General features: G+C 42.2%; 1 protein-coding gene across 1 annotated transcript in view; it reads right to left on the reverse strand.

Annotated features, from left to right (window-relative positions):
• LOC109865702 (angiotensin-converting enzyme) overlaps nucleotides 1-12875 on the reverse strand; it is a 35914-nt gene extending 23039 nt beyond the window's left edge. Inside the window, exons 1-5 of the mRNA XM_031799595.1 lie at nucleotides 12503-12875; nucleotides 3633-3800; nucleotides 3344-3431; nucleotides 514-657; nucleotides 167-358 (exon numbers count right to left, since the gene is read on the reverse strand). Coding sequence (XP_031655455.1) covers nucleotides 167-358; nucleotides 514-657; nucleotides 3344-3431; nucleotides 3633-3800; nucleotides 12503-12730 — 820 coding nt within the window. The 5' untranslated portion in view covers nucleotides 12731-12875. The remainder of the gene's footprint in view (nucleotides 1-166; nucleotides 359-513; nucleotides 658-3343; nucleotides 3432-3632; nucleotides 3801-12502) is intronic.
• Nucleotides 12876-23486: the final 10611 nt, after the last annotated feature.

Here is a 23486-nt window from a genome sequence, read left to right on the forward strand (position 1 = left end):
CTATTATAGGGCCCAGATCAGGGGTCAAGTAATAATGAAAAACTCAGGGCCCTAGCTAAAGCTAAGCTATGATGGACTGAGTTAGTTTGAAAAATGGCTGATAAATCAGTGACTGGACATCGTGCATTGGCTATAAGTTAACACAGACTTGTAAAGGTAAACTCACCTAGCAGGTGAGCAGGGATAGGTCCTTTAAGATTGATGTATTTCGGTCCGTAATGGTCGTAGAGCTTGCGGCGCACAAAGGCGTGAAGATTCTGGTAGAGCGGCTGCACCTGTTTGTAAATAGCTTCCAGGTCATTCGCAAAAGTCTTTGACTTGTACCACGAACGCCAGTATGCTCCCGTGTCATCGAAACCTATAGACATAAATATTATGGTTATCAACAATGAGTGGATGAGGTGAAATGTCCTCTCTTTCACTACAGCTATGGCCATAACTTACAACACTGTATGTTAAAAATGGTGACATTCACAGTGATACACATATGTAAGGTGAACGTGACATTCTTACCGTCAGCTTTATAGGCCTTGTTGCTAAGCTCCACAAACTTTGTATACTCTGCCCTGAGTGGCACACCCGATGCATTGTGCCAACCCTCCCATGCATACAGCAGTGTCTTGTAGCTCCGTGAGTTGGCCATGGTCTCTGTCAGCTCTGTGGAGCCAAAGTCAGACACCCTCAGTTACAGAATACAGAAACTGCTAGAGCACGTAGGGGACTACTGGTTTTCCAAACGTTGCCAATGAAGAGAGAACAGTTTTCTTTCCTAAAACAATGAGGCATTTAAAGGTTCAAATGACTTCTTGATCTCCTCTCCGTGCGACAGGTGGGTTACAGGTACATCTTCTAAGAGATTAGCTTTGAGTTATGATGACGCAACAGCGGCAGAGTGGCCAAAAAACTATTCACACACTTTTTGCACATTCTGTTGTGTTACACCCTGAAGTTAAAAATGGATTCAATTGAGATTTTGTGTGACTGACCTACATTACACACACACACAACCCCATAATGTCAATGTGTAATTATTCAACCCCTTTGTTCAGGAGTAAAAATGTGCTTAACAATTCACATAAAAAGTTGCATGGACTCACTGTGTTCAATAATAGTGGTTAACATACTTTTTGAATGGACTACCCCATCTCTGTACCCCACACATACAGATAATTGTAAGGTATCTCAATCGACCAGGGAGGTTTATTAATGCCTTCCAAAGAAGGGCACCGATTGGTAGATGTATAAAAATATATATATTTTTATACATTTTACAAAGTAGACATTGAATATCCCTTTGATCATTGTGAAGATATTAAGTAGGTTTTGGATTGTGTATCAATACACCCAGTCACTACAAAGATACAGGCATTCTTCCTAACTCAGTTGCCGGAGAGGAAGGAAACTGCTCAGGGATTTCACCATGAGGCCAATGGTGATTTTAAAACAGTTAAAGAGTTTAATGATTCTGATATGAGAACTGAGGATGGAACAACAACATTGTAAATACTCCACAATACTAACCTAAATGACAAAGTGGAAAGAAGAAGCCTGTATAGAATATAAAATATTCCATAACATGCATCTGTTTTGCAACAAGGCACTTAAGTAATGTGGCAAAGAAATGAACTTTTTGTCCTGAATTCAAAGTGTTATGTTTGGGGCAAATCACTGAGTACCACTTTTCATATTTTCAAGCATGGTGGTGGCTGCATCATGTTATGGGTATGCTTGTCCTTAGGATCAAAATAAACGGAATACAGATAAGCACAGACTAAATCCTAGAGGAAAACCTGGTTCAGTCTGCTTTGACACTGGGAAACAAATTCAACCTTTCAGCAGAACAATAATCTAACATTTCAAGGCCAAATCTACACTGGAGTTGCTTACCAAGACGACATTGAATGTTTGAGTGGCCAAGTTACAGTTGACTTTAAATCGTCTTGAAAATCTAATGCAAGGCTTAAGTCTTTCTAGCAATGATCAACAACAAACTTGACAGAGCTTGAAGAATTGTAAAATGAATAAATGGGCAAATATTGTACAATCCAGGTGTGTAAAGCTCTTAGTGACTTACCCAAAAGGTGTTTCTAACATGTATTGTCTCAGGGGGTGAATACGTATCTAATCATAGTGTTTTACTTTTTATAAATGTTAGATGTTTTCTTCCACTTTGACATTAAAATATTTTGTGTACTGTAGATTTCAATTTTCATCCCACTTTGTAGCACAAAATGTGGAAGAAGTCAAGGCACTGTATTTTACAGGCTGAGCATAGGAAGTGAAGGTGAGGAAAGTTGAAGGCCACTGAACAAAATGAGTTTGGTGGGGGGGGAAAAAGCAATGATCCAATGGCTGGGGTCCCTGTTTGTTATTATAATACAACCCAAAGTGTTGTTTTTCAACACCGGTCAGATTCTTTAGTTACCCAGGACCACCCAATGTTTACTTTAGTAGATTGTGAAATGAGGAATCATCTGGGGTGGAAGTGGACTCTCATTTTGGAGTGTAAACACATTAGCAGAAACCGTTTCCATGAACTGGTTTGAAATGTATATTAGGGCGTCAAAATGTACAGTGTAGCAGGCCTGTAAGAGCGTTTTTGTTGACGTTTGATTTACGTCCACTACACTGTATAACATTGGTAAATGACTTACAGTAAGTGCAACGGGGATTGTTTGGGTGCATTACTGAATGTTGCATTGGAAATGGCTCTCACACAATCTTCTCACACATCTACTGTCTTTTGGCAATCATGATAGTTCACAATTATTTTTTGAGGCGGGCACAGCACACAAAGCACAGGCCAGGGTTTAAACCAACACGTAGATAATTAGGAATGACTGATGAAGTCGACGTGCTCTGCACTGTAGTCTGATGACCAGTAGCAGGACGTTTCAACGTTCCTAAAGAGCTGAAATTGAACCACTTCCCCCAGAGACCTCTTCAAAGTAATTACCCTCATCCTGTTGCTTTTTCTAACTTGATATAATATTTACCGCTTCTCTTGTCTTTCTTTTTTTGGACAACTATACCCCTCTTTGTTAATACATTTCCCTACTTTAAAAACAAAAATGTTTCACTTTTGTCTTAGAGATTCTCTGGTACTTTTGTAGTTCTGAAAGCAGCACTCACTAGCCAAAAGTATAGTCTGTCTCTGTCTGTTCTATAATGACACCTTGTCTCATGCAAGTCATTGCTAATCGAGGTGAGACAGTAATTCTGCTCATAGATGATGCATGTAAGAACTACACATGGACACATTCAGCCCAAAGCGGGAGGTTTCTTAGTCGCCAAAGTACCAGAGCATGTCTTTAACTGTAATTACATGAAGACAGCCACTTACCTGGCTCAATAGACCAACATTCATTAGCCTTTGGACACACTTTGGCGGTAGAGTATATTTCAGACATCTTGCTTAGTATGACGTTGTACTGGGGAAATAAGGAGATTGTGAAACGACTCAATTACTCTGTGACTTCATTCAGACCTTGCTGACGCCGTCCTTCAACAGCTGAAATAAACGGATTATGTTTTATAACATCTGCTACAGATTCTCTGACATTTCAGTATCACATTGTACACCACATCTGAGTCCGACTCATCTGATAAGATGTAGACAATTGGAGACTGACCTCATTTCTTTCTCCTGCAGGTAGGTTAGCCGCTCCCAGGATGTTGATCTTCTTGAGACACCTCTGCAGAGTAGTGTTGAAGGTGGCCAACACAGTAGGAGAGAAGTTATCTTTGGCCTTCTTCCCCCAGGCTTCTGTGAAGACCTGCTTCATCCCATCAGATTCCACCTGTAGACACAAACCGGTGATCAGGTTATATAATCTAGCTGCCCAACAGTCCTCGCTTCACAGCATCCCGTATTTTGGACAAAGTAGCACACGTAACTAGTAGTCACACTCCAAGGTGAAAATAGTACACACAGGTACCATTGACATCCAATCATTTGGGACATTGATATGTTTTGTTCAGAAAACGATTAATAACCCTACCAAAACGACTTGCCAGACTCAAGGAACCCATTAACTGTAGTTGCCCTTTTTATACAATGGCCAATCACACAATCATTTTCCTACTGTATTTTTTTCTTATTCCCTACTTCTGGTCTAGTGTTGTTAGACTGATTGCACCAATCACAGGCAAAGGCACACAGCATATTGAATGTTAATGTGGATGGTGGCAATTAGCTGTGGGGCCAGAAGGCCCTCATTCTGGTAACAGTTAAAGCACAGGGGTTGAGTGGGAGTAAAGCTAGAGAACCCTGACCGCCGGATCAAAAAAAAGTGCCTAATACATAAGTAGTGAAGACGACTACTGCACTGGGAAAGCACCATCGCTCACAGTTCAAGGATGGCATACAGACATATTGTTCTCTTACTACTGAATTATAACGATGACAAAATGGGTGACACTGAAAGGCAAGGCCGCTCAGAACGTCACACACAGTACATAACATGTTATCCTTTCAGTTCTGACACTGACTGAAGCACATTGAAGATGTATCAAAGGGTTGAGAAGCTCTAGCGAAGCTGCCTCAGTTCAGCTTAGCTTCCTGCTTCTGACAGCTGATTTTTACCAATACTGACAAAAACATATTAAATAGGGTTGTTTTTATTATCAGTTTAGGGTGTTTTTACAGTATAGTGAACTTCGCCTAATGCACACAGTCACACATGCTAACATTACAATGTTTCCCTTATTGTGAATATGCCACCAGCTACAGTAGTTTGGGGTTTCTGAATACACTATTATCACATTTGGGGAAAACAAAGCCACTCCTTTCCCTCCTGTTTGTTCCTAAACGGAGTAGACGAACCTTAGGTAACTTGCCTTTGTGTACTTTTGGGTGCTCTCAATGCATTGCTAATTTAACCCATTTGGGTACCCTTGTTTTTTTTGGTGCTATTAAAAACAAATCACCCATTGCCTTTCTCACTTTGTGTTTTCCTACAGGGAATCTGTCTACATCCACTGTGTTAGGGGTTGAAGAAGGTCCAGTAGTTGTGTTCTTAACCACAGAGCAAAGAGCCACTGTCAGGACACTGACTACACTGGGGCTGTCTGCAGTCACAGCCCAGGACATAGACATCCTGTCAGGAAAGTAGCTTCTGTTACTGTGATGTTTTCATTGACTTCCAGCTTAGCTGATGTGTATCTAACACCACTGATTAACAATGGGCTGAACGGAAAACTGGTAACAGTGTTGAGGCCTTAACTCTGACCTTTCTCCTCCCTATTTTCCCCTCTCTCTCCCCCCCTCGGTTTTGCTGTCCCACACCCAACTACAGTGGGGCAAAAAAAGTATTTAGTCAGCCACCAATTGTGCAAGTTCTCCCACCTAAAAAGATGAGGCTTTTAATTTTCATCATAGGTACACTTCAACTATGACAGACAAAATGAGAAAAGAAAAATCCAGAAAATCACATTGTAGGATTTTTAATGAATTTATTTGCAAATTATGGTGGAAAAATAAGTATTTGGTCACCTACAAACAAGATTTCTGGCTCTCACAGACCTGTAACAACTTCTTTAAGAGGCTCCTCTGTCCTCCACTCGTTACCTGTATTAATAGCACCTGTTTGAACTTGTTATCAGTATAAAAAGACACCTGTCCACAACCTCAAACAGTCACACTCCAAACTCCACTATGGCCAAGACCAAAGAGCTGTCAAAGGACACCAGAAACAAAATTGTAGACCTGCACCAGGCTGGGAAGACTGAATCTGCAATAGGTAAGCAGCTTGGTTTGAAGAAATCAACTGTGGGAGCAATTATTAGGAAATGGAAGACATACAAGACCACTGATAATCTCCCTCAATCTGGGGCTCCACGCAAGATCTCACCCCGTGGGGTCAAAATGATCACAAGAACGGTGAGCAAAAATCCCAGAACACGGGGGGACCTAGTGAATGACCTGCAGAGAGCTGGGACCAAAGTAACAAAGCCTACCATCAGTAACATATTACGCCGCCAGGGACTCAAATCCTGCAGTGCCAGACGTGTCCCCCTGCTTAAGCCAGTACATGTCCAGGCCCGTCTGAAGTTTGCTAGAGAGCATTTGGATGATCCAGAAGAAGATTGGGAGAATGTCATATGGTCAGATGAAACCAAAATATAACTTTTTGGTAAAAACTCAACTCGTCGTGTTTGGAGGACAAAGAATGCTGAGTTGCATCCAAAGAACACCATACCTACTGTGAAGCATGGGGGTGGAAACATCATGCTTTGGGGCTGTTTTTCTGCAAAGGGACCAGGACGACTGATCTGTGTAAAGGAAAGAATGGGGCCATGTATCGTGAGATTGAGTGAAAACCTCCTTCCATCAGCATGACAATGATCCCAAACACACCGCCTGGCAAAGAAGGAGTGGCTTCGTAAGAAGCATTTCAAGGTCCTGGAGTGGCCTAGCCAGTCTCCAGATCTCAACCCCATAGAAAATCTTTGGAGGGAGTTGAAAGTCCGTGTTGCCCATCAACAGTCCCAAAACATCACTGCTCTAGAGGAGCTCTACATGGAGGAATGGGCCAAAATACCAGCAACAGTGTGAAAACCTTGTGAAGACTTACAGAAAACGTTTGACCTCTGTCATTGCCAACAAAGGGTATATAACAAAGTATTGAGAACTTTTGTTATTGACCAAATACTTATTTTTCCACCATAATTTGCAAATCAATTCATCAAAAATCCTACAATGTGATTTTCTTTCTTATTTTGTCTGTCATAGTTGAAGTGTACCTATGATGAAAATTACAAGCCTCTCATCTTTTTAAGTGGGAGAACTTGCACAATTGGTAGCTGACTAAATACTTTTTTGCCCCACTGTATATTTCTATTTTTTTCTATAGGAAAATAAAGATGGTGAAAAGCTGTTGACTGCCCTCCTCTCTCAAGGCCGTTGAATGTGTTCACTCGCTTATGAAAGTTGGCCTCTAATTCGAAGGCCCTGACTGTATAGTGTATCCAGCAAACAGTGGATGTCCTAAGGCCATTCGGCGACGTTTCCACCAGGTACCTTAACGGTTTTGGCACTACGTTAACCCTCTGACATTCTGAGAACGTTTTAAGAACATTGCATAAGGGTTCCAAGGAAATGTTAAGGGATCTTTTGTCTAGTTCCCTGTAAGTTCCCAGGATGTCATAGAGAACTGTGTCAGGACCTTTTTGTAGGACTTCCCAGGAAGTTTACATTTTACTGTCCTTAGGACGCCGCGTGAAGTTGGGAACGTTTTCTGGGGGACCTTTTTTCTAGTTCCCTTTTTGTCCTGGGGACATCCCCGAAGACGTTTTTAGGACGTTCTTGGGACATTGTATCATGGTCCTCTGGAGGTTTTGTCTAGTTCCTTGTGTGTCCCTTGGACATCCCTTAGGATGTTTTTAGGACAGTCTTGTTACGTTGTGTCTCAAAGCTCCCCTGATTGTCCCGGGTGTCCCAAACCATTATAAGTAAAGTAAAAATGGTATCAGGGTTGTAAGGTACTACGCTGTTCAGCTAAAATAGTGTAAAGATATTGAATCAATGACAATATGATTACATTTGAAATAATCACTTAGTACTGACTATGTACCCCAATATGATTTAGTGTTTGCTGATCTTTCTGCTGCGCCACAAAGTCCTACCTATAATAAATATTTGCACAGAATGCCATCTGCACTGCTATTTAAATTATCAGTTAATCTGACTATTCTCTCATTGACTTATTTCAACAATTTGAGTTTTAGTATACTTGTCTAATGATGGTGGGCCATATTCTTTTTTAAATGTTACTCCTGAATCACTATGTAAATATAATAGTTTGTATTCCGTGTATTTTTAACATAGCCGAGATTTACTTTTAAGTGCAAAGTGTAAGAATTGGCCGATAGGTGAAATCAGTCCTTGATACAGATGGTGTAGCAGCCAAGAGGTTGTGATGACGTCACAACACCATGGATTTGGACCTGCTTTGACAGCCGTGGGTGCACACGCTTTATGTACTTTTTGGGTAGTTGATATTCCATCGGCGTTTCAAAGTAACTGATGGTTGCCCAAAACCAGCGGTGCTCTTTGAGGGTTTCGTTTTCAGAGCCTAATTGAGATTTGTCCGGAGGCTTAATATATCCCCCGTTTGATCCTTTGCTCTCCTCGGCAGGGGCTAATTTGCACTGAGATTGAATGTGTTCTGAGACTGCGAGGTTATCATAGGTGTGTGTGCATGCGTGCGTCCCTACGTGTGTCTACATAGGTGGGGTTGGGGGGGAGGGGGGAGATATCTACCCAAATTCAACTACCTAACATGCTTTACTATGGAACGGTACAAGAGTACATTTCGCCTCAGATTCTGCACATCAGCCTAATCCACTAGGACAAAGCTCATGTCTGAGACAAGGACGGAGACAAAGATGAACTCAGTGACGTGGTAATCCCAGCCCAAGTTGAATGGAATGTTGGGGTTAACTCTTCAGTACATCCCCCGCCAGTCAATGTGACGGTCATGCCAATTCAGTGTCGGGGCCTGTGGGGAGGAGACTCGGAGAGAGACCTGGCAGGCTCCCCTCTGCCTGCCAGATCTTATAGAACGCAAAGCCCCTGATCCCCTTTGATCCCATCTTTGATGTGTAAGGAATAATAGCGCTCATAACTGGCAACCTACCAGTCAGACCAGAGCTTGCTTTTCTTTCACCTCACATCCTCAGCTCACTGTTGGATAGAGGAAAGCAGCAGGCATTGTGTAAGTTGACACCGGTGACACGGGCTGGGTTCCGGAGAGGTTACACCTGTTGTGGCCAACATGGGGTGGAGCCATCGTTCCATTCTAGGCCTGGCTAGTGGAGGAAAACCCTGTTGAGACAGCCGTCTGGCTAGGGAGAATAACTTTGAGGCATAGACACTCAATGCCTGGTGTTGTGTGTGTGCTTTTATCTCTCAGCGCTATAGAATACTGCCTCACACCTCTGCAGTTTCATTGATCCCTCCAAATGCCTGGGTGGCTCTACTTTCTCATTTTTCAGTCTCCAGCAAACATAACCAGCCCATACGATTATGCAAATGTTCTCCTGCTATCATATGGTGAGACGGGAGGAGCAGTAAAAGATAAGCTGGTGGCAGTAGCATGCAAATGTCTCATTACTCCACTCTGAAAAGTCCCATTTAAACCGCACTACAGTCTTTTATTGTTTATCTTTGGAAATCCATGTTATAAAATGTCAAGTGCATCAACCTGTGAAATTGCATTTTGTACAATGCTTGGAAAATAAGCAGGGTTCTGAACTTAATAAAAATAACTTGGCCAATTCTCTCCTCTCCACACACCACCCCTCGAACCACATGTGTTTTTTGATTATTTCAGAAAACACACAAGCCGAGTTGGCAGAAATGGGAGGAACTGAGCATATCATTTTGGATGAGGATGAATAGTGTTGGTTGTAAAGCCGTGCAGGGCTCAACCCAACAAACATCCCTCTATGGGTGCTGTTGTCATACAAGGAACCCCTGGCAAACACAACTCGGTAACACTTTACAGTATCCCATAAAGCCTTTTTTTTACCAGCTATACAACATTCACAAAGCCTTTACTGTATCCTCCCTTATGTAGGCATTCATAAAGTGTTACTGTAAGGGTGAATGGTAGGCCCCTTACTTGCCCTGAATGCTTCAGGCTGTCTGGCTGGTGTTGGTTAGCAAGGAGAGGCAGGAAGTAGAATATCCAATACATGGTTTTTATTTTAAAGGGATAGTTCACCCACATTACAAAATGACTTGTTGGTTTCCTTACCCTGTAAGCAGTCCATGTACAAGGGTATGACAGCAATCCATCCATTGGTTTAGCTTCCCTGGCAGTGGCTGGAACTGTGGCACAAATCCCATTTAATCCATGGGACTGATATTAGGATTTTTTTGCGCATAATGTTCAAATAATCTATAAGTGACATTGGTAAGCTTCCCAATACAAAGGAGATCATTTCGGATGATTTAGACATGATGCATTGAAAAATGTAAATATCAGTCTGATTACTTAAATGGGATTTGGCCCACAAATGCTAAAACATTAGCATTTGGAAGCAATGCCAGGGAAACTAGACCAAATCATGGTTTTCGGTCATTCCTTGTCCATAGACTGCTTACAGAGTAAGGAAGCCAATATGTAATTTGGGTGAACTATCCCTTTAAAGCTCTTGGAGCAAGTGCAGGTATTTACAAAAGGTTCAACTTATCCAACAAGATGCTGGACCAGGCTCAAAGTAAAGTAATGAAACTGATTGAAACTAGTCAAAAGAAGATAAAGACTGACAATCGATCAGTCGTGACTAGCCCTAGGACTCACAGCAGAGACAGGCGGACATTTTGAATTCAATCTCTCAAAGGCCTACACCTGAGCATTTATATTCTCCAGCCACTGGAAACAGTTTAACCCATCCCGTGGTGGATGGGTTAATAATACAACTTAAAAAAAAGTTATATTCCTTTCTATTTTATTCGCTTGTAAGAAAGCCTGTCCCTTTAAGAGTGACTGATGTCACAGCTAACTGTGTTAATTAGCCTTACTCCCAAATTCAGTTTGCCACCTGTGGTTATGCAGAGAATCTCTGGTTTGCTAACATTATGATACGATCTGTTTTATCGTTTACTGTGTGTGAATGCAAGAACTGTGAGTACATCATTTGTTTCCTGACGAAGTTGCCAATGTTTTAGTCATATTTTCATCATTGTACAGAATGTTATGCTAACTAAGAAACAACTGTTCGCCACATTTTGCCTGTCATTATACTAGTTGTAGCCATGTCTTTTTTGAGTCACTGGATTGTTATCTCAGAGGATAAATGTTTTCATGTTTGTTATTGCTAAATAAAGTAGATGTGCCTTTTTATAGGCAAGTCAACCCCGTTTTCATCATTTCTGGTAGTTCATCAAAATAAATCACGTTTTTGGACTCATACAGCAGTTTTTGGCTGTTTTTTTTTTAACTAAGTAGAATGCTATTGGAAATGAATGTTCAGTTCTATTTATATTGCTAAAACATGCTGTAAGTTAAATGATATTGTCAATGGGAAGCAGCAATAGTAACTTGATAAATAGCCCAGTGTCAAAACACCGTTGTGAAGTGTCTGAATCAATAATCCGTTTGTGATATCTTGAAAACATAAAATGTACTACATACGTGCCACAATAGTAATCATATCATTTATTTTTACGAGCACCTTAATCTGCATATGCACCACTCATATTGATTAGGGGGGAAATCAAGTTGTATTCGCTGTTGAAACTAACGATTCAAACCACATGGAACTGGAAATATTGAGTGTCACTCGTTAGAGGACAACATGCCGAAGAGAACCAGCATTCTCCAACGCCGTAAGACCACCAGCATATATGACAAAATCAAAAGGTTAAAAAAATCTATGATATTGATCTGTTTTAAGCAATCGATTTGTCATTGTGATCACTATAAACGTACATATCACTAACCAGAGGTAAAAAGGATGTGGTCAAAACATGAGGTTCTGTAACGTAGTAACACGTACTGTCCAAATAAATCAACATTTCAATTTAGGCGGATTGTGTACACACATGTCTCACTAGTTTAACCATTCACAGAGTTAAAACACTCACATGCACAATTTTAACCAGGCACTCTAGAAAGAGCTCCCATAGTGGCCGTGCAGCAAGCCTGTTCAGTCACCCTGCCTACTTGATTAGAACCCATAGTATTCTATTCATTGTTATTTCAGACCACAATTGTATACATACAGCTTTATTGGACAATCTCACAGCTAAATATTGCACAGAAACCTGCACATTTATGTCCAACTGTAATCAAGGTTAAAGACCAGCAAACTGAAGAACAGCCTCTCTCCTGTGTCTCCAGAGCACAATCTCCATATTTGCCTACTCCCACCAGTGATGGTTCTCACACACCATTGTAATATTGGAGGGATTCAAGGCTGCAAGTTCATTTGCAGTGGGACCAACCGAGAAATCCTATCAGATTTTGGACCCAGTCCTAATGGACTCCTATGTGATTCTAACCTATAGAATTGTATTTTATAGGATTATAATCCAATATAAATCTGATAGCATTTTCTATATACTAGTGTTGTGTTAAGTCTGTCTAATGTTTACATTACTTCTGCTTATTTCCAGGGATACAAACATCCTAAAATATGTAGATATCTTTGTTAGAAATAATATTTCCCTTGACTGAATAATGCTGAATGCAAAAAAAAAAGAGGCTCAATTTACCCCACTCTCCCCTACTGTTATTTATATTCAATGTTCAGGAACAATTTAGTTTAGATTATAGGTATAACCTACTCAACCAAAATGAATGTTTGGTGAGGTGACCAAGCAATATCAACATGTGTAATGCGACTAGAGGGGAAGCACAGTTCGCTTTCACCGTTACTCACAAAACGTGTCCATAGTGGTTAGCTTTGGACTGAAGAGGCCAACAACTAATTAAACAACTGTCAACATTTCATTCAAACACCTGTGTGCTGAGTGGGGGAAGGGTCCTACCTTTTTCTCAGCGTTGTGGGGCGTAATGTTGGTCTGGTATGTCCAGCTGGCCTCTTGGTTTTGGTAGATGACCAGCTCAGCGGCGGTATTGTAGGCAGTGACAAAGTCTTTGGCCCCGGCCTCTGTGGCAGGGAAGGTCCCTGGCCCCCACTCGGGCGGCAGGACAAAATTACAGAGTCCCAAGAGTGGCAGTAGCACCACCACCGCTCCCCAAAGCATTCTGGCCATTCCGGCCCTAGAGAGAAGTAGAGAAGGCTAAAAATACACTTGTTGCTGTGAGAGTAGAGTAACTAACACCTTCCCTGGGTTTTTCTCATCCAAGTCTCCCTCCTGCTTCTCTTCTCCTACTGCCTCTGTCGGTTCCTTAAATGCTGAGCCGCCACAGCCGGCTCCTTTTTAAGTGGCTAGCAGTCTAACCCAGCCCACACTTTTCTGCAGCCTTCCCCTTTCCACTTTCCAGCACTGCCTGCCTGCACGCTTACTTTACTAACAGTAGGGGAGAGTGGGGTAAGTTAGGCCAAAGGGTTAGTTGAGCCACCCCTTGGGAAGATCTCAATCACATACTCCTTGCATGCTCTCGCCTTGTCTCCTTCTCAAAGCCCATTGGAGGAGAAGGTCAGAGGGAAGGGACCTCTGGTGCTCTCACCCAATGGGTTTTGAGAAGGAGACGAGGAGTATGGAATTGAGATCTTCCCCTACTTTCTAGGAAACCATACACAATGTTTTCATGTGATATTTAGGAAGAGGTCATCATGTAATGGAGTCTGTGAAGGAAGAAACCACATGAAAAATGTGTAATAGGTTTCATGATGCTTGTATCTAAACCAAAGTATATAGATCGTTTTAAGATTGTTTTATACATCAGTTGGGGGTCTCTATAAACTACAATAAACCTAGGATGAAAGTGTGTCCTTGTGGCTGTGTGGGCAAATATAGTCCAAATGTTTGCATTGGGGTTGAGCCAATGGCAACCATACCCCATACAAATGATGAGTACATTTTGTCAGTTTTATGCATAGTATTTTTTTATTTCTGCATATGAACTCAATCATGCTTCTTGAGAGCGGCCAAGGAAGAAGTCCATTTGAGCAGCAGCAAGGGATGAACAAATGTGACTGAATGACACTGAAGAGGAACATTGACAAAAAAAGAGCCAATGTGCCTGTGTGAAAGAGAAGCTATGACAGAGTAGCAGAGGCACACAAGATCTTATCTGATGACATGGAGTCTGAGCTTGCTGAACATATCTAGAATCTTGCAAACCAGTATCTTGCGTAGCCTCAAATGCTGAGAACTCACGAATTGGCACATCGAAACAACATCCCTGTCCCAGACAACTGTTCAAGAAATGGAAAATGAACAGAGGGCTCTATATCTGAAGGTAGGCATACATACCACATCCCCATTCCATGAATTCAACTTTGACCAACCAGCACATTCACCCACACCAAGGTGGCTTAACTTTAGCCTGACGACTTCCAGTAAATTCTTCCCCTGCTCTTTCATTTGCTCCATACTGAAGTCTGAGAGTGCCATAATTGAACTAGTTTGTGGTCACGAGGGGTGTTGTAAAAAAGAAAGTCATCAGTAATTGGATCATCTCTAAGCAATAGAAGAATCAAAGCCAATGATTCATTTTTTAACCACCAATTTACCCATGTGTGTTCCCGCTCTGGCCCAAAACATTGGTTTCTGGACTAATCAGACGGCCCGAATGTGTTCATGTTCCAGAGATACTCAGATCCAGACTTATTACGGAGAAGAAACTAATGTCTGTGGGCGTGGCATAGCGTTTGGCCAGAGCAAGGAATCTGGGTAGCCAGGCAAGCTAACTTACTCTGTCCCTATGCTCAATTTACTCCATACCCGGTGGGCAATGTTTTCAGATTTTTCTGATTATTTCCAGGGATACACAATAGCATGAAATACACTGAACTAAAATATTAATACGACATGTAAAGTGTTGGTAACATGTTTCATGAGTTGAAATATAATTTTCCATACACAAAAAAAGCTTATTTCGTGGGGCGACGGGGCTTAAGCCCTATTTGCATGGCACTAATATTACTAGAGAATGTTGGTTATGTATTTATTAACCAACAATGTCCGTTATTCTAGAGGACGATTCAGACGGGATTCGTTTTTTCAAAACTGGCCCCTATAATTCTCCTATCTATTTATCTATCTACAGTTGAAGTCAGACGTTTACATACACCTTAACAAAATACATTTAAACTCAGTTTTTCACAAATCCTGACATTTAATCCTAGTAAAAAGTCCCTGTTTTAGGTCAGTTAGGATCACCACTTTATTTTAAGAATGTGAAATGTCAGAATAATAGTAGAGAGAATGATTTATTTCAGCTTTTATTTCTTTCATCACATTCCCAGTGGCTCAGAAGTTTACATACACTCAATTAGTATTTGGTAGCATTGCCTTCAAATTGTTTAACTTGGGTCAAACGTTTCGGGTAGCCTTCCACAAGCTTCCAACAATAACTTGGGTGAATGTTGGCCCATTCCTCCTGACAGAGCTGGTGTAACTGAGTCAGGATTGTAGGCCTCCATGCTCGCACACGCTTTTTCAGTTCTGCCCACAAATGTTGCATAGGATTGAGGTCAGGGCTTAGTGGTGACCACTACAATGCCTTGTTGTTGTTGACCCTAAGCCATTTTGCCACAACTTTGGCAGTATGCTTGGGGTCATTGTCCATTTGGAAGACCCATTTGTGACCAAGCTTTAACTTCCTGACTGAAGTCTTGAGCTGTTGCTTCAGTATATCCACATTTTCATCCTCATGATTTCATCTATTTTGTGAAGTGCACCAGTCCCTCCTGCAGCAAAGCACCCCAACAACATGATGCTGCCACCCCCATGCTTCACGGTTGGGATGGTGTTCTTTGGCTTGCAAGCTTCCCCCTTTTTCCTCCAAACATAACGATGGTCATTATGGCCAAGCAGTTCTATTTTTGTTTCATCAGACCAGAGGACATTTCTCCAAAAAGTACGATCTTTGTCCCCATGTGCAGTTGCAAACCAGAGTCTGGATTTTTTTATGGTGGTTTTGGAGCAGTGGCTTCTTCCTTGCTGAGCGGCCTTTCAGGTTATGTCGATATAGGACTCGTTTTACTGTGGATATAGATACTTTTGTACTTGTTTCCTCCAGCATCTTCACAAGGTCCGTTGCTGTTGTTCTGGGATTGATTTGCACTTTTCGCACCAAAGTACGTTCACAGAACACATCTCTTTCCTGAGCAGTTCAACGGCTGCGTGATCCCATGGTGTTTATACTTGCATACTATTGTTTGTATAGATGAACGTGGTACCTTCAGGCGTTTGGAAATTGCTCCCAAGGATGAACCAGACTTGTGGAGGTCTACAAATGTTTTTTCTGAGGTCTTGGCTGATTTCTTTTGATTTTCCCATGATGTCAAGCAAAGAGGCACTGAGATTGAAGGTAGGCCTTGAAATACATCCATGGATACACCTCCAATTGACTCAAATTATGTCAATTAGTCTATCAGAAGGTTCTAAAGCCATGACATAATTTTCTGGAATTTTCCAAGCTGATTAAAGGCACAGTCAACATAGTGTATGTAAACTTCTGACCCACTGGAATTGTGATACAGTGAGTTATAAGTGAAGTAATCTGTCTGTAAACAATTGTTGGGAAAATTACTTGTGTCATACACAAAGTAGATGTCCTAACCGACTTGCCAACACTATAGTTTGTTAACAAGAAATGTGTGGAGTGGTTGAAAAACGAGTTTCAATGACTACAACCTAAGTGTATGTAAACTTCCGACTTCAACTGTATCTATCTATCTATCTATCTATCTATCTATCTATCTATCTATCTATCTATCTATAAAACTGTCCATTTTATATAAATTGACAGTTATGATGGAAGCCTGGAGTTTTTTTTTTCTAGGCGTGAAGACACGGGTATTTCAACAAATCAGGGCGATAACTGGCTACACTGATAACTCGACCTTGGTTCCCAAGTTTGTAAGCCATCTTTGGAATAGTGTCGCCATCATTTTTTAATTGAGGAAGTGTGATCATAATCATTATGATATTTTAGCGGTCCGCAGTTTAAGACGTCCTAAAAGCCCCCCAACCTTCAGATGTGAGCTAAACAGCTCATTTGAACTTGATATGCATTTTCAGGCTATGAAGGAGAAAGTGAACTTGTCATTTCCAAACGTTTAGCTCAGTTTTGTACTGCTTTGTGATCTATTAACAGCAAGGGTTGCATTAAATAGGTGCAATATTTGTTTTGTGATGCATTTGGCAGTGCATGTCAGAACAAAAACCAAGCCATGAGGTCAAATTAATTGTCCTTAGAGCTCGGAGACAGGATTGTGTCGAGGCACAGATCTGGGGAAGGGTAGCAAACAATTTCTGCAGAATTGAAGGTCCCCAAGAACACAGAGCTGGCCGTCCGGCCAAACTGAGAAATCAGGGGAGAAGGGCCTTGGTCAGGGAGGTGACCAAGAACCCGATGGTCACTCTGACAGAGCTCCAGAGTTTCTCTGTGGAAAACCATCTCTGCAGCACTCCACCAGTCAGGGCTTTATGGTAGAGTGGGCAGACGGAAGCCACTCCTCAGTAAAAGGTAAATGACAGTCTGCTTGGAGTTTGCCAAAAGGCACCTAAAGGACTTTCAGACCATGAGAAACATGATTATCTGGTCTGGTCTAAATGCCATGCGTCACGTCTGGAGGAAACCTGGCACCATCCCTACGGTGAAGCATGGTGATGGCAGCATTATGCTGTGGGGATGTTTTTCAGCGGCAGGGACTGGGAGACTAGTCAGGGTTGAGGGAAAGATGAAAAGAGCACAGAGAGATCCTTAATTAAAATCTGCTCCAGAGTGCTCAGGACCTCAGACTGGGGCGAAGGTTCACCTTCTAACAGGACAATGACCTTAAGCACACAGCCAAGACAACGCAGGAGTGGCTTCGGGACAAGTCTCTGACTGTCCTTGAGTGGCCTAGTCTGAGCCCGGACTTGAACCCGATTGAACATCTCTGGAGAGACCTGAAAGTAACGCCTGAAAGTACCTGAAAGTAACGCTCCCCATCCTACCTGACATAGCTTGAAAGTATCTGCAGAGAAGAATAGGAGGAACTCCCCAAATACAGGTGTGCCAAGCTAAGAATACTTGAGGCTGTAATCGCTGCCAAGGTGCTTCAACAAAGTACTGAGCAAAGAGTCTGAATACTGAGTACGGTATGTAAATGTGATATTTCAGTTTACATTTTTTTATACATTTGCAAAATATTCTAAAAACCTGTTTTTGCTTTGTCATTATGGGGTATTGTGTGTAGATTGAGGGGGGGGGGGAACAATTTCATCCATTTTAGAATAATGCTGTATGTAACGTAACAAAATGTGGAAAAGTCAAGGGTTCTGAATACTTTCCGAATGCACTGTCTGTTTCAAGTGAGAATTAGGCAGGTCTGATACCAAAGAAGAAGTGTAAAGTAGGCAAGAATTTCCTATGTTTTATTTTCATTTTGTAAAAATAGTGTGCAGTTCCAGTAGTTAGCTATACCACTACATGGCAGAAAAGTTATTCACAACAGAAAACACAACCAAGATTTGACTTTAAACTACCACCAAGCTACAGCAAAATGTAATTCAATTACTAGTTGAACTACATGAAGTTCACTACTCCTCAAACACTGTTAGAACGAATACTATATTTCCCTTGACGTAGTGTTGCTGAATGTAAAAAACAAAATGGCTCAACATACCCCACTCTACCCCATCTCTTTTTCATTTTATCTATCCCTTTCCACCCTCTTTTCTTCTCTCCCTCCCACCCTTCTTTCTGTCTGTTTCTTTATTCAACTCTTCCTGGTTGGTCAGTAATAGTAATGATTGGAATGGAAAGCACTGACTCCTTTGCCCAAAGCCAAATCCTGCACCACTGCTGTTGCAGATAGCTCAATAACCTACTGCACAGCAAGCTCGAGGTCTGTAAGGCACTCCACACACTTCTCTCTCTCTTTTTCTCTATCTCTTCTGCTTCCTCTTTCTCTCTACAGTAAGCTGGGGATGGGGAAAGAGAGAAAAGAGAGGGGGCAGAGGAGTGGGAAAGAGGGAGGGAAGAAAGCAGTGGAGGCTCTTGAGAGGAGGAAGGGGTCTACAGTAGCCTCAACAGCACTGTGTAGGGCAGCAACATGGTATAGCCGGAGGACAGCTAGTTTCCGTCCTCCTCTGGGTACATTGACTTCAATACAAAACCCAGGAGGCTCATGGTTCTCACCCTCTTCCATAGACTTACACAGTAATCAGGACAACTTCCGGAGGATGTCCTCTAACCTAGCAGAGCTCTTGCAGCATGAACTGACATGTTATCCACCTAAACAAAGAATCAGAGAATGAATCTAGTACTGAAAGCATAAGCTACAGCTAGCTAGCACTGCAGTGCATAAATTGAGGTGAGTAGTTGACTCAAAGTGAGAGAAAGACAATAGTTTAACAGTTTTGAACAAATTTCATTTCTTCAAAAAATGAAGGAGAAGCAAGAGAGAGAGAGAGCTATATTTTGTATTTCACTTTCACTTACTTAGCAAATGCATCTAGCTAGTTTAGCCTACTCAAACAGTGAGGGATGGTATATTATTATATACTACCTAGCTGGCTATGGCTTGACTCTTCCAAGTCAAGGTAAGCTTTTGGTTTGATTAATTCATTGCCAACAAGGCCCATCGGTGTAACTGCTAAACTGCTTCCTAACTGTACACTGCACTGCATGATTGTAGTGGGTTAACTAACACGTTAGTTGTAGTAGCTATATTGACCTGACATTAGCTAATACGGTGACAAACATGTAGGCTTGGTGTAGTGGTTATGATATGAAGATTTGGCCTGGAAAGGTTTTTTCGCCTGGTCACAGACAGCTGATATTGTGCACTGAACTCCACAAGTGAAGGGAAAAGGTGAGAGGAGGAGAGAGCATAGATGTTGATAGTCGAATCGGATGATACTCATGATCAGAAAAAACTGAAGCGTTTTAACAGGCTTAAAATAGATGTTGGCAAAATACCTCCCTGCATGTTTTCACTGCAAAGAAAGCTGTAGATTAGGAGAAGCGCCAAGGGTCGGGTGTGTATGTGCTCTCCTCTGTGTCTGTGTGTCCTCAACATTCCCTACCCTTGCTCCACCTGTTAGATATTATGCACATTGTTAGCTTGATACATCAAATCAAATTGTTTTGGTCACATGCAATACCATCTGCTAACCATGTGTGAGTGTAGCGAAACGCTTGTGCTTCTAGTTCGAACAGTGCAGTAATATCTAACAAGTAATCTAACAATTCCACAACAACTACCTAATACACACATCTGTAAAGGGATGGAATAATAATATATAAATATATGGATGAGTGATGACCGAGTGGCATAGGCTAAGATGCAATAGATGGAAGTAAAATACAGTATATACATGTGAGATGAGTAATGCAAGATATGTAAACATTATTAAAGTGACTAGTGACCTATTTTTTCAAGTGGCCAATGATTTCAAGTCTGTATGTAGGCAGCAGCCTCTGTGTTAGTGATGGCTGTTTAACAGTCTGATGGCCTTGAGATAGAAGCTATTTTTCAGCCTCTCTCTATTTTTCAGTCTCTCTCAGGCCCCAGCTTTGATGCATGTGACCTGGACTTCTGGATGGTAGCGGGGTGAACAGGCAGTGGCTCGGGTGGTTGTTGTCCTTGATGATCTTTTTGGCCTTCCAGTGACAACGGGTGCTGTAGATACCCTGGAGGGCAGGTAGTTTGCCCCCTGTGATGCATTGTGCAGATCGCACCACCCTCTGGAGAGCCCTGCGGTTGTGGGCGGTGCAGTTGCCGTACCAGGCAGTGATACAGCCCGACAGAATGCTCTCAATTGTGTATCTGTAAAAGGTTGCGCCTTCTTCACCACACTGTCTATGTGGATGGACCATTTCAGTTTGTCCGTGATGTGTACGCCGAGGAACTTAAATCCTTCCACCTTCTCCACTGCTATCCCATCAATGTGAATATGGGGTGGTGCTCCCTCTGCTGTTTCCTGAAGTCTACTATCATCTCCTTTGTTTTGTTGACATTGAGTGAGAGGTTGTTTTTCTGACACCAGACCCCGAGTGCCCTCATCACCTCCCTATAGGCTGTCTAGTCGTTGTTGGTGATCAAGCCTACTACTGTTGTGTTGTCTGCAAACTTGATGATTGAGTTGGAGGCGTGCATGGCCACGCAGTCATGGGTGAACAGGGAGTACCGGAGGTGGCTGAGCACGCACCCTTGTGGGGCCTCAGTGTTGAGGATCAGCGAAGTGGAGATTATGCTTCCTACCTTCACCACCTGGGGGCGGCAACATCAGGAAGTCCAGGTCCCAATTGCACAGGGCGGGGTTGAGACCCAGGGCCTCAAGCTTAATGATGAGCTTGGAGGGTACTATGGTGTTGAATGCTGAGCTGTTGTCAATGAACAGCATTCTTACATAGGTATTCCTCTTGAACAATGGTGGCCATCTTGAAGCATGTGGGGACAGCAGACTGGGATAGGGAGAGATTGAACATGTCCGTAAACACACCAGCCAGCTGGTCTGCGCATGCTCTGAGGACGTGGCTAGCGAGGCTTAACACGTTTAAATGTCTTACTCACGTCGGCCACGGAGAAGGAGATCCCGCAGTCCTTGGTAGAGGGCCTCGTCGGTGGCACTGCATTATCCTCAAAGCGGGCAAAGAAGGTGTTTAGTTTGTCTGGAAGCAAGACGTCGGTGTCCATGACGTGGCTGGTTTTCTTTTTGTAGTCTGCGATTGCCTGTAGACCCTGCCACAAACACGTCTCGTGTCTAAGCCTTTGAATTGCGACGTTGATAGCAATGTCCTTGCCATGTGATTTATCATGGAAGCAGGCTGCAGCAATCTAAATGATCAAACCCGAAAACATGCGAAGAAAAGGGATCAGGTCTACAGGCAGTGTGGGCAGATAAATACAGCTTCACTCTATCCAATCAAAACAACGGGATCAATGTACGGTTGAGTTATTTATACCGCACATGTCTGACTCAAAGACAGTACAGTATGGTTTAACAACTCTGTGACTGACTGACATGAGAAAGATGCTTGCTGACACTCAAAAATAACTTTTTTTCCCGATCACAGATAATTCCAAATAATACTCTCCGATCATAATCATATCCAGAGAATTGCCCATATCCGTTACGATACTTGTTTTGTCCGACTACTCGGCACACGCTATATGAAAGCAAACTGTGTTTCATTCCGCCATTTCTGTTGAAAAACATTTCTTAAATGGAAGCAAACGGATCGAAACAGGGATAAACATACCTGAATTTGTCCAATAGAAACTCTCGTTTGCAACTGTTGGACTAATGATTACACCCGATATCAGCTAAGTGCAGGCAAGAGTGTGCAAGGCAGTATTAAATGTGTCAATGTCTGTCACCTTGATTACTCAAATTTCTCTCGACCTGTGCACCTACGTTGTAAACTTTAATTCATAGGCTAGGTTGTAGCAACCTCATGATGGGTATAGGGAACATTAGAGTATCATGTAGTAGCCTAAACCTATTGATGTTACATTGAGCTGGGTGAATGGAATATGAATGACAGTCATCCAACATGCTGTAATAGATATAAGGCCATACTTGTAAAAAAAATAATCGTCCTCCATTATTTTAAACGGTACCGACCGCCACTGGAAGAGAGAAGGGGGAAACGCAGACGAGAGAGAGAAACCCAGACAAAAATATACCACGATTTGGGGGATTTTCACAAAATGTCATCCATAGCATGGTCCTTTGGAGGAAGGATTGTTGACATACTGTATGTTTCACATTTGTATCTTGAAACATCATTGAGAAATGATTGATCAAAGTTGTCATATTTATGACATTTTGACCTTACCCAGGCCTTCCGTTTCATCTGTAGGTGCTACAAAGCAAACATTGGTGTCATGTAAAGCTTTACTGCATATCTTAAATAATTATGAAAATATATGATTTGGCTAAATGTTCAATATATTGTTGAACATACACTGAACAGAATATAAACACAACATGCAACAATTTCTAAGAGTTTACTGAGTTACAGTTCATATAAGGAAATCAGTAAATTTAAATCAATTAATTCGGCCTTAATCTATAGATTTCACATGACTGGGAATATGGGTATGCATCTGTTGGTACCGGGTACCTTAATAAAAAGGTAGGGGCGTGGATCAGAAAACCAGTCAGTATCTGGTGTGACCACCATTTGCCTCATGTAGTGCAACACATCTCCTTCTTGATCAGGCTGTTGATTGTGGTCCTTTAGTGGAATGTTGTCCCATTCCTCTTCAATGGCTGTGCGAAGTTGCTGGATATTGGCAGGAATTGTCAGGAAGCTGTCGTACAAGTCGATCCAAAGATGCTCAATGTCTGGTGAGTATGCAGGTCATGGAAGAACTGGGACATTTTCAGCTTCCAAGAATTATGTACAGATCCTTGCGACGTTGGGATGTGCATTATTATGCTGAATGAAACTTGACGTGATGGCAGCGGATGAATGACACAACAATGGTCCTCAGGATCTCGTCACGGTATCTCTGTGCATTCAAATTGCCATCAATAAAATGCAATTGTGTTTGTTGTCCGTAGCTTATGCCTGCCTGCCTGCCCATACCATAACCCCACCGCCACCATGGAGCACTCTGTTCACAACGTTGACATCAGCAAACCGCTCGCCCACACGATGTCATACATCGTGTGCCATCTGCTCGGTACAGTTGAAACCGGGATTCATCTGAGAAGAGCACACTTCTCCAGCGTGCCAGTGGCCATTGAAGGTGAGCATTTCACACTGAAGACTGTTACGACGCTTAACTGTAGTCAGGTCAAGACCCTGGCGAGGACGACGAGCACGCAGATGAGCTTCCCTGAGACTGTCTGCACAAACTGTCAGAAACATTCTTTGGTTGTGCAAACC

The sequence above is a fragment of the Oncorhynchus kisutch genome, linkage group LG20 (genome assembly GCF_002021735.2).
Source record: "Oncorhynchus kisutch isolate 150728-3 linkage group LG20, Okis_V2, whole genome shotgun sequence".
Lineage (NCBI taxonomy): Eukaryota > Metazoa > Chordata > Actinopteri > Salmoniformes > Salmonidae > Oncorhynchus > Oncorhynchus kisutch.